Raw genomic sequence first — 12522 nt, 5'->3', positions numbered from 1 at the left:
CATCTGGACTATCTGCTATTCACCTTTTTCCCCTTCACTTGTACTTGTTATATATTAGTGGCATGCTGAAGCCAGGTCTCACTAGTTCTAGAAAGCTAATTTTTTACCTTTCTTTCCAACTTTGCATTCAGTGACACTCTGTTGGAAGCTTCATATTGGCCATAGTGGGAGAATTTATGCCACAAAAGTTGGTAAATGCTACAATCCAAAGAAAGCCTCTCTCCCCTCCACAGGCAGTTATTAAACAAATACCATTACACCTTGGAATAATACACATCATTATATTAAAAATACTATGCTTATATTGTACATTAATTAACCCTGACATAGTTAACTTGACACTGTTTAATTGGTAGCTTTAGTACCAGAAAGTCACCAGATCTACAAAGTATGAGGATTATCTGCATATGAATGCTATAATAATATGCTATTTAACATATTATTTAGTAGATATAGATTAGAAGGGCTCAATGCAATGGTAACAATGATCAGTTCCATTTATTTGTCATTGATTAATGAAAATTAATTGGTTGTTAATTTTAAAAATATAATCTTGAAGAAAACTAAATCTCACTATCTTTACCAATGTATAACTAAAAACAGTAAAATAATAAACATCTTCAAATTTTAGAGTTTCTTGCTGACTCCCGTAACAATCATTTAAAATTTAGATTTAAAAAATAAGTAGTTAAGTCAATTAACTTCATCAGTAGGCTGATGTCAGATTTTTTTGACCTATTCTTATTCTAAGAAATCTTTTATCAATAAAATTAAGTCATAATGGTATAGTATACTGTAACTTACGGAAGTTATGTATTTAAATTATCTAAGAATCCTTTATTGTTATAAGAAATCTTATTATAATTATCTATTGAACCATTTTAAGTTTCTGAAGTAAGGTCACTATTTCTGTTGCCATATATAACAGAACTTAATTTTACAAATCTCTTAGTAAAAGAAAAAAATGTCATTCTACACTCAAACCTGAAATATATTTTTAAAGTTATACAATAGCTTTTATGTAATTTCATTAGATTGCTACCAATATCATTTTTTCCAAAACACCCAATTGTCCAATCAAGTTAAATTAAGAGTGGCTTTAAATTGAGAATAATAAAGAAAATGGATTTCATACCAACATTGCTTAAGAACCATAGGATTCTCCTATAAATTTACTTCTTACCAATATAGTTCTTTGTTTGCAACTAAAATACAAAACATTAAAAGGTAGTTTTTAAAAAAAATAATAAATATGAGCATAATTTATATTTGGTAGAGTGCTCTCTTAGACTTTCAGATGAGAAGCAAGTGGTTAGCTTGCAACACACATGCTAAGGATTTTAAAACAGTAAGTCCAGAAATAAGAGTCTTAAGGCAGACTGTCCTCAGATCAGCCAGATGGTCATGTGATTTCGAATACTGTAAAATGAAACAGACTATGCTTTTTTAAAAAAGGACACTTAATAAATTATGAACGACAAGGACTTGAAGCTAATATTTGATAGGTAGCATTTGATCTACCATCACTTAGACATTTTAATTGATTTACTTAGTATGAGAATAACTGAATTATACAAAAATAGCAAACTTCAGCTACCATAAACATGCAAGGTAAATGAGTTTTGTTTTTTTTTCTCCTCACTGAATTTTTAACTATAAAATTAATTTTAATAAGAGTTGTCACAAAGTTTAATAACTTTTAGATTTTCTATTTTCCAACTAAATGCCTTTTAAAATATAGACATTATATCATATCAAACATAACAATAAAAATATGTTTTAAATTATGTGTACACACCGTGTATGCACTTTAATATCTAAAATAACTGAAATATGTTTGGAAAGCATTTGGTATATTTGTTTTCAACTAGAATATCTGAATTATCAACTATTAAAATATTTTAAAACATTTAACAGATGGAAGAATTAAACATTATTTCTCACAGTATATTTCTAATTAAAATTTTTTGAAGTCCTAGCTGAAAATTGAAATCTATTATGGAAATTTTGAAAGGAACATACGTTTGCCCGAGTGCAAATCTAGTTTTTGCATCTCCATATATGAGTAAAATTTTCACTATTGCCAGAAGTTTTATTTATAAATTTTCTTAAATAATACCAGTTTCCAAAACATATCTTCAGTCTAGTCAATTCCTAAATGTCTGCTGAAACACACCTTCCCACAGAGCACCCCTGTCAACAGCAACAATAGTAAGGGAAGCAGGGAAACACTTACCTAATTTTATTATGTTAAAATAATATTCAGGTGCATATTCTGAACCAACTTAGATGACAGTTGTAGCCCAATCTGTTTATAATGTTTATCATGCCAGTAACATTTAAACCTACAATTTCAGCCTTGCTTCAAATATTAAGTCCACCAATTTAATAGGAAAATTTGTTATAAATTTATTCATCTCTTTTTATCATCTGAGATGTAGTCAGAGATGGGGGCACATGAAAGTGGAAAATGCTGTAAAATAATTAATTTAGGGTTAAACATCTATCTTAAAGAATAATGGAAATGATGTTATATCCAGACTGGGAAAAAAAATCTCACCTGTTATATGAGCTATAAGGTATTGGAACTAAAAGTATGTTTCAATCAGATGTACATTATATAAAACAGAAATAATCACTGTATTAAAAATGCAAATGTTTACAATTAATTAATAAAGATTTTCTTATAAATTATGTAAGCTTAATTTCTGGACTTCAAACTAGGTATAAATTCAGCATATTTCTAACAGAGATAACTTTACACTTTCACAGTGTTCCTCATTATGAGAGAGTTAACTAAAAATATTTAGAACAAAATCAATAGAATATTGAAATCAATAGAATATTTTTTATGTTTTTTGTTTTCCTAATTCTGTTTATATTCAAAACAGATCCTATCAAACTCTTTCTATCCAAATATCATATATCTGTATATGTATATATATATATATTGCAATTATCATCACTATTTGGGAGAGCCATGATATTTTTCCTTGGAAAAACAAAAAACAAAAAAACCAACAGGATTGATATGAAAACAGTTTAGCTTGAATGATGTAATTATGTAATGAAATGTAAAAAATTATAGCAATTAAGGTGTTATGACATGTTCTAATGAATGAAGTTACACTGGTTGATGACACTGTATCTCCTACTCATTAATTATTTGGATAGAGTGCATTATTTTACATTGTATGAAGAAATAGAGTCATAAATCACTGCCCAAAAAAATTCTACTCATACATTTTCTTTTGATGTTGACATTTCTCCCACATCCATGAATTATGCCAAAAAGATCAAAACCATACCAATAGCAACTTTATTCTCCAGAAACACTCACTATGTGCTTCTATTCTTTTACTATTTGCTGCTAGTAATTTTCAGAGGAAGAGAGTTAGCGTTTCCACAGAATAGGTTTATAAGCATGTGTATGATTTGCTAATAATGTTCCTTGTCTAAATGCTCAACTGATTAGAAATATTTTTTAAGCTTCCTTGTTTGCAGATCTAAAGAGAAAGATACACTTCTTAAGTTTAGCTAATTAAATAAAGTAATACAAGTTCCTTTTCTAAGTCTGTTTTCTTCTAAATCATTGTCCTCAGAACAACCTTCCTCCCTAGAATAAATTAGAATGAAAAAATTTAATCGTATTAGCATTAAACAAAGGGACTATCTCTCTAACCTCATTTGCTTGGGGTGAGGGGTATATCTATTAATTCCATAAATCTTACTGTAAAAAGACATAGTTACTAAGGAATGAAGGTAACGAACTAATCTCTTTATGGTTCTCAAAAATAGCCTGGCTGTTGAGGCTATATTTGACATACAATATATATTAGTTTTCATTCCTTTCCTCTTCAGCAACTCTCCATATATTTCAACCAACCCAATCCAAAAAGACAAATTAGGAAAACATCCTTCTGAAAAAACTGTCTTAAAGAATCTATAGTAAAAGCACAGCCTTATTCAAGTTACAATGTCATGAATTTATGTGTCATGCTTTCATTAAAGGAAAAATAGAAACAAAACAGATCCATTTCTCTATATTTCTGAAGACAACTAAAGCCTTTTTATGAACAATGTGTATTCAGTCATGGTATAAAGACATACAGGAAAAAAAAAAACCTCAACTGAACATCTCTTTATTTTTTTCATTATCTTTGTTTCACTGGCTTCCTGGACAGATCCCACTGTTTCAAGGTGGATGTGCTTATAAACAGTTTGGCCTCTCTTGACTAGATATTATAAATTAAAATATTTCATAAAGAAGTTTGTTAAAGAATGTAGAAAACTACTGATTTTCTTGAGATAGTTTCAGGTTCAGGTTGTAAAGATTTTTCTTAGGTGACTGAGAAACTTCTGAAAACGTTCAAGAGGACAGTCTTCCCCATGACTGGAAAAACAGAAGTGCAGTTTTGTTTTGTGAATTAACACAGACAAAAGAAGCTGTGAAGTGGCTTCTTACAAGCAATTGACAGTACACTGCAGCTATGGAAAAAGCAGCTACCTAGAAACCTAACAATGGCAAAACAGAATAAGAGCATCACTTGGTTAAAAAAAACAAAAAAACTTGGTTCTTATCTTGTTGGTTCTTAAAAGTCACCTGAAAGAGTTTCTTCCTATAGTCTAAAAAATAAAAAGGAAAGAGCGTAAAAATGGAGAGAAACAAGACATTCACCGTATTGTTCTTATCTCATTATCTTCTGAATCCAAATTAGCCATTCACAAATATATAAGAGACAGGGTGGACATTGCAAAATAAGTCACTACACCTTTGCTTTCCAAATCTTTCAATGAAAGCAGAAAATAATTTCTTTATGGCTATAGCTTTTCATTGGGATATACACACGTGTAACACACATATATACATACAGGTGTAGAGAGACTTATAGATACGTGTGTAGATACCTGTGTGTGTGTATAACATACATTTAATAAAGGATTCATTAAGAGCAGCGTTATCATTTTTTCAAAGAAAATCTAGTAATTTAGTAAGTATTGAACTTCAAGTTTTCAACATTTTCAAGTTACTTTATGTGACCCTGTATACAGTAAACAAATATAATTAATTTCTGGAATTTACTGAGCTAGAAATGGTGGAGTATCTAAATTGAAACAAATCAGCATAAGACAATGGTAGTTCTCAGGAGCTCATTGACGGACATAATTATTTAGTAAACACATTTGCAATGACTAGAGAGTGAAGCAGTTTTTTTTGCCTCCAGTTTTTGGATTGTATGCTGTTGTAGAGGCAAGGAGAAACACAGAGCCAAATAAGTTTTCTATAGGTTATGGAAAACAATAATAGGTATTAAACTTCTGCTTTTCTATTTAGCTAAATTATTTTGGCCTAAATATCAAGACAAAAAAAAATAGTTTTATGAGCAAAATTAATTTGAATAGATATGTAAAAACTTCCAAAAGATACTCAAACACAATTATCCTTAAAAGAAAATATCAACAAGCACTTGATGATATTTGAATTACAGAAAATTACAGAAAAAGTACTTTAATTTCAAATTGCATTTGTCTTACTCTATTTTTCTCAAATCTTTCCTTCCTGTAAACATCTAGCATAATTATAACATTGAAAAGGTGGAAAATATGTTTATTCTCTCCTGAAAATTGAGATTCTTTTCTTTATTTTAGACAGATAATATCGGTCATGATCCCTACTGCCTCAATTATTTACCTTCATTTCAACTGGTTTGGTTTCATTAATGATAAAAACTAAGAATTTTTTTTCTAGGGTAGTCACTCCATGTCTACTCTGCACCCGTGAACATTACTGAAACCATTATATTTAAAAAAGCAAATTATTTTACAATAGATTCACCAAAAAACAATTGAGAAAAAAAAAAAAACCTCATTGCTTAATGTGGAAGTAGCCTCATCTCCTGTGGGTATATAATAATGTCCATAGTTTAAAAGTGCATTAAAATTTAATTAACAGTGACTTTAAGGTCCATAATTTAAAAAATATATTTGTTAATATATAATCACTTTTAATAACCACTTCCGTGTGTATGAAAGGCATTTTAGCAGAACGGCATCCATTTAAAACCAAATTTTCAGTAAATTTCTGGAAAATTACTAGATGAAAAGAAGAATAAAAGATAGGTTTTCCTGCAATTTACCCTCATAAAAAGTATTAAAATATCAAAGTAAAATGCATCTAAAATTATGTTATGGAAAGGTAAAATTGAAATGGTTTTCTGAGCAAGGGGTGGGGCAAATTGGTTGCAAGGCACACAACAAAATTGACATTTCATTCTAATGTGACAATGGTCTTCTTGACAGCAGATTAATTTAACATTGAACATCCCACCAAAACATTTATCCGTTTTTAAGTGCATAATAATTCATTGTTGCCCTTCACTGTACATTAAATGTCACCCATCATGTGACAGGAATATAAAAGCTATCGTACATTAGTCAGGAGTCAAGATCAAAGCTGTTAATGCAAGCACTTTGGACATGGTTTTCTGAACTCATTTAAACCATAACAAACACTATGCTTAGAACATCTTTATCTCTGAGCTCAAAGAAAAATATAGAACATTTTTTAAAGTGTAAGATCTCTCAGGAAGGCAATAGCCTCGTCATTTTGTGACCATAGACCATGTTAGAGCCAAAACGTGTATCAAGGCAGTGTTGGTGGTCATTGTAATAATAAACTCTGGTGCAGTTTCTAGGGAGACAATCCTCTGCTACCTAATCCAGTAATACAGTATATAATATTCTAATATTCTAAAAATCATGCAAGGTAATTCATCACAAAAACACACAAGAAATTCCTATATTCTTTTAATGTAGATAAATGAAATTGTGTTTTTAACACACTGAGTATTCTGAGATTTGCTATTCTTGCTAAGAAGGCCAGGTTAGTCAATATTGCTTGGCTTTTTATTTTTTTCTTGTATTTTACCCTTTTATCTATACTTGGCCATATTAATTTTTTCATTTAAGTTGCCTAAGAAATTTTTGTTTAATAAATATTCTTACTATAAAATTTGATATAGTATTACTTTTTCTGCTCCAGAGTTTGTATCTAAATTTAAAATGCCAATCTTAGAATAAAATATGCAATATTATTTTGCTTAGTGAATAATTATTAAGGTTATATCAATCCTGTTGGAGGAAAAATACGTGTACCATTACTCCCTTCTTGTCAGTTTCAGTTACTCATCTCTGTATAACAAATCACTAAGGACCCTAGACCAAGATTCACAAGCTGGATCTTAGAATAGCTCTGACTCTCCTAAAGACAGATATCTATAATTAAAATTTAAAAATCCTCTGATATTTGAGGGAATTTAACTCAGTTCATTTTATAAATGGTTATCTACCAGTTCTGTTGTTTAATAAAGGAAATATTTGAAGCAAGGTGAAAATATCTCTCGTCAGTATAAAGGTTGGGGACCCTCCAAAACCCATTGCTGTCAAGTGGATTCTGACTTATAGCAACCCTATAGGATAGAGTAGAACTGCCCCATAGGGTTTCCAAGGCTGTAAATCTTTACGGAAGCAGACTACCACGTCTCTCTCCTGAAGAGCTGCTGGTGGGTTCAAACTGCTGACCTTTTGGTTAGCAGCCGATCGCTTAATCACTGCGCCACCAGGGCTCCACAGGACTTTTTATATAGCTACCTGCTATCTCTACCCAAATATACCTAGGTCAAATAAAAACAGAATAGAAGGAAGACGGAGAAGGTTTATGGGGCAATTATGACTAAGTGCAACCCATTTGCTAAGACTTTGCACCTTGCTATTTTTTTTCCACCATAAATGCCATGAAACCATACCATGAGTAAAATCCTGTTACTTGTTTTCATTTCCTAGTGGACAAGATTTCTTCCTAACCCTTTGTCAGCCAAGAGCTATTGTTAGGATGCCTGGGATAAGGCCATTCTATGTCTAGAATGCCATACACAAGGCTAATTCTTTTTCTTCAAATATGGGTTCTCAGATAATTCAGATAAGCATGCTGATTATGTCATTATGCTATAAAAAAATGCAACTACTTGTAAGAGACCATATACTATAAAATCATACCAAGAAAAAAAAAATTAGGAGCATATATCCCTTTCTTAATATTGGCTAAACAAATACAGAGCTTTTTTAAAAAAGATTTCTTAATCTTTTTCTTTTAAAATAGGCATGAGGGAAAATTTTTAAAAGGAATCACAAAACAATCTAATTTTAAATCCAACACAACAGAACGTAAATTCTAGAAATTATTATTAGCTATCTATTTCTCAGAAAATTGACATTGTTAGCTCTATCACAGAGCAGATATTTAATAAGCCCCAAATCTAGTAATTCTAATGAAAATTAACTGTCTGCTTAATGGTTTATTTCCTTTAGAGTTTTATATTTCTGTCTAATGAGAATATTGTGTATACTCCAAGTCAATTTTTAGGAAAATATATTTAAAATGTACAGCACTCCTAAAAAATTTAGGGTAACTATCAAATATTTCTATAAATTATATTCATGGGCAGTAGTATTTAGAGTCAGAAATAAATACATTGACTGTAAGCTTATTAATCAAAAGAACATACCTGTCATGCTTGTTCTTAAATTTAAGCATCTGGTGTGATTCTTAGCACGTTATGGGTAGCCAGTAGATATTTGTTGAACACATTAATTGAACAGATGAGAGATATAAATTAATCTTTACTATTTTATGGTACCCTAATTATCTAGTGCTTACTAGAGGTTCAATAAATATTTGGCAAATTGAGTGAGTGATTGATGGAATGATTTAATTAACGTGGAAAAAAAACAAATTGAAGGTGTGATTTTGGTAGCTAGAAAAATACAGAAGATTAATTGTAACAATAATAATAGGAACAGTATCAGATGGTGTCCAAAGAACAGCAAAAACTATAGTGAGAAAAAAATTTAACAATTCGTCAGTCATTTCTTGCTTTTTAATTTTAAGAAATTATTTCATTCCTAAGATGATTTACCCAATTTCCTAAAATTTAATATGATACAGCTTTCAATAATTCTGCTTTTGGTTTGGTAGTTGTTTTAAGCTTTTGTTTCTGTGATTTCTGGTGAGAATGAAACACATATTTACAAATTTTTTTAAAATGGAGTTTGCCTTTCATTATTTTTCTGTAATCTCTATGGAGATAAAGAATGTACATAATATAAATAAAATATCATATTTATTTTCACATCAATAATTATGTTAATAGGTTCATCAGTGATCCTATACAACATAAGACATAACCTTTATAGATAGGTTAAATAAAACTCTGCATTTTGTTTTGAATTGTAACAAATATTTTGGTTTCATTTAAATTAGAAAGGCAATTGAGCTCTCCAGTTGTAACTTGGGAATTTTGAGTGCATTTGCATATCATGAACTTCTGTCATAGTAGCAAAAGTTCAAGACCATGTCAGAACAGATTTGATTTATCCAAATTCATTTAATTTTGCAGGTTCAGTTTAGAATTTAAACTGTCTCAATTTAAGGATTTTTAATCTGAGGTTTAATTTTGTATTTTTTTAAATTTGGCAGTTGGCTATAAAATGATAATTTTCATACTGAGAATTGAACAAAATAGTATGAGAGATAAAAATATTTATTCTTATATTATGTATTACTTTACCCAAAATATCTAATATTACTTATTATTCAATACAAGAATATCTAAAATCATTATTTAATAAATTGTCTCAATTTGCTCACAAATGAAGATTCTACCCTCAATTTTTTAAAGTATATGAGACAATTTGTTTTTAGATTGTTCAATAGGAAGCTGAAATAGTAACATTTTTAAATCCATTCATTCAATAACTGATGACAAAAATAGAACAGCAACATTCCAAAATTTAAAAACAAGAAAAAATGACACACTGCAGCTGACTTTATGTTCTCAAACAGAATGACGTGAATGCATGTCTTTTGTGAAAAATTCAGGATTCCATATTTATACAGATATTTTCTATGTGGCTTTATCAAAGTGAGAGTTACCAAAATATTTTGAAAGTTAGCTAAGTACACAACTCTACCACATGCCTCTATTTGCAAAAATAACTTTTAAGCTGGAAAAGAAGTAAAATATTTCTGTATTTGCTTTTCATCTGGACTCAAGAAATTATTGCTAGATTATCTAAAATTCCTAACATTAAAAAAAAAATCTTTGTTTAAGATTTCCAGGGAAACTACCATTTGTTAACTCAGCTTGATAGTTGCCCACACAATTGCCTTAGGATTGTCTCAGGGCCAGTTGCCCCTAGGAAGTTTTGTTAATTTGATTAAGAAGGAATAAGTCTACCTGCAGACATCAAGGAAGGTTTTCTTCCTATATACTGTATAGATTTTTTCCTATGTACTGTTTCCTATACTTTCCTTTTTGTCCTGTAGGCAGGGTGCAGTGTTCTCTGGCCATTAGGTTACTTAAACTAAAACCCTGGAAATCATTTCTCTGAATATATAAAATAGATGGCTTGTGTTGGTAACTAGAAAAAAAGATGTAATTAATCCAATGATTCTAAAAAAGCAGAAGGCTTTTCACAGGAAATAGAAGCTGGAGTTAAAAGGTTATGAACTTTACACTCCAAAAGCTCCGAGAGAAGCTCAAAGTTCAAATAAAACTTTTAACAGAATCTACAATACAGCTTCAAATGCTATGTGGATACATGGTTCCACTGCAAATTTTATGCAGATACAACTGATAGTTGTCCTAAGGACTTAAGAGTTAATATTGTACCAATTAGTAGAAAATTACAAATTTACCTAATACTTAAGTGTAACTTTTCAAAAATGTTATGCTAACAGTATAACTGATTTTCTTATTCTTTTAAATGAATGAGCTAAACCTTTTTTTTTACTGCTAAGAAAAAAATTAATGATTTCATTAAAAAAGTGAATAAGTTAAAGGAAGGACAAATATGCTTACTGATATATTTATCGAAAGAATCTATGTAATGTAACTGAAATAAAACCCACATATTTAAGTTAGGATAAGGCACAAAACACACTCCCAGTTATAAATTATAAGCATTTTATCAAGATGAAAAATTATATGTAGAATTCTAATTCATTTTGGATTCAGAACTATCATCTAGATATCTGATAGAATATAAAAATTGAAAGAATATCATGAGTATGAGACCTACAAGGGCAATAAAATACAAGTTCTGAGTCGTGAGGCACAATGTTAATCTTTTCAATGAAGGTAAAAGTAAAATAAATTATATTAAAAATGATCTATTAGTTGAAATTTTGTTAGTGAGATAAGGATATATGAAAAATAATTACAAATTTACACCTTCAGAACAAATAAGAATAAAATAGAAATTCAGCATAGACTGAACTGTACCTTAGATTTAAAAGGAGTATAAAATAGGAAACTGTTATGTATTTTTCAATTAGGTATTTTAGTTTTTGATTCCATGACATGAAACATACTCTATAAGTAAGTGAAAATTTTGTGTAGTGATATATTTACTCTGTGAAAACAATGATAAATTTTAAGTAGAAAGTTATGGAAGTCTTTTTATACTTAAAATGCTTATTTTAAATTAGATTTGGTTCTTTAAAAAAAGGTTTCCTTTTAAATTTTATTATTTTGGTTATTGTTATGACTGAATTATTTATTCAGGTAAGTAACAGAATATTTTGCTGTCAGACTCAACATAAATCTTCAGAAATGAGGAAATAATTCTTATACCATAGTGATTTGGACTGTTTTTAGATTCTGATTAATAATAATAAACCCTAGCACACTTATAGCTTACTGACATAACCAGCATGCTAACTGTTCAAACAGGCACCATAGTACACTATAATAACTGATGTGACTCTTAAAAGTTCGTTGTTCTTCAGCACCCCATGGGAAATTAAAAAAAAAATAAAGGAAAATTAAAATTCATTGTGACTTTTGACAATTATTAGTTAGAAAAAGGAGGTAACAATTGCCAAAAAAATCACAAAAGTGAGCATGTTACCTGGCTATGACAAAGAGCACACAACTGACACCCAAGTAAGCCAGCAGAATATACATCCAGATATCAGGGGAGAGAGGATTCAGGAAGGAGAAGACGCCTGGGTTTGTACCATTGGGCTTGCGGTACAAAATACTTATTCCAAGTGTCATAAAGGGCTTAGAGAAGTCGATGACCTTCTCCCGAACGTAGGTAATAGCCAAAGGAGCAACTGCAAGGTCAGCTTTCTGTAGAGAGAAACAAAAAAGAAAAATATATTCTAAGTCGTAAGAAAGAAGCCAGCAACCAAATTAAACGAAACAAAGAGTTCGCATTTGACAATTTTATCTTAGTAACAATTAAAATTTAATGCATTCTTCACTAAGAAATGAAGCATCTGATATACTCTGCAACTCATTTCTTATGTGCTTAGAGATTGGAAATCTACATTTATCGTAAGTAGATACGGGAAGAAAAAGCTGAAGAAACTACTGTACATTCCACACACAAATTATTGTAGTACTAAACCGCATAATTACTGTTAATTTAAACTTTAAAAATTCATTTAGTATTAAT

The 12522-nt window shown here is 29.9% G+C and overlaps 1 protein-coding gene across 5 annotated transcripts in view; it reads right to left on the bottom strand.

Moving 5' to 3' along the window:
• GRIK2 (glutamate ionotropic receptor kainate type subunit 2) overlaps positions 1-12522 on the bottom strand; it is a 781170-nt gene that overhangs the window by 182292 nt on the left and 586356 nt on the right. For 3 of the 5 annotated variants that reach the window (XM_004372421.2, XM_004372423.1, XM_004372422.1), the window contains exon 11: positions 11971-12194. The exons of the other annotated variants lie outside the window; for them this stretch is intronic. In XM_004372421.2, the coding sequence (XP_004372478.1) occupies positions 11971-12194 (224 nt within the window). The remainder of the gene's footprint in view (positions 1-11970; positions 12195-12522) is intronic. 5 annotated transcript variants of the gene reach the window in all.

The sequence above is a fragment of the Trichechus manatus genome, unplaced genomic scaffold (assembly GCF_000243295.1).
Source record: "Trichechus manatus latirostris isolate Lorelei unplaced genomic scaffold, TriManLat1.0 scaffold00017, whole genome shotgun sequence".
NCBI lineage: Eukaryota > Metazoa > Chordata > Mammalia > Sirenia > Trichechidae > Trichechus > Trichechus manatus.
Note: the sequence above shows the minus strand (reverse complement) of the source record. Positions and strands in the feature narration are given on the sequence as shown.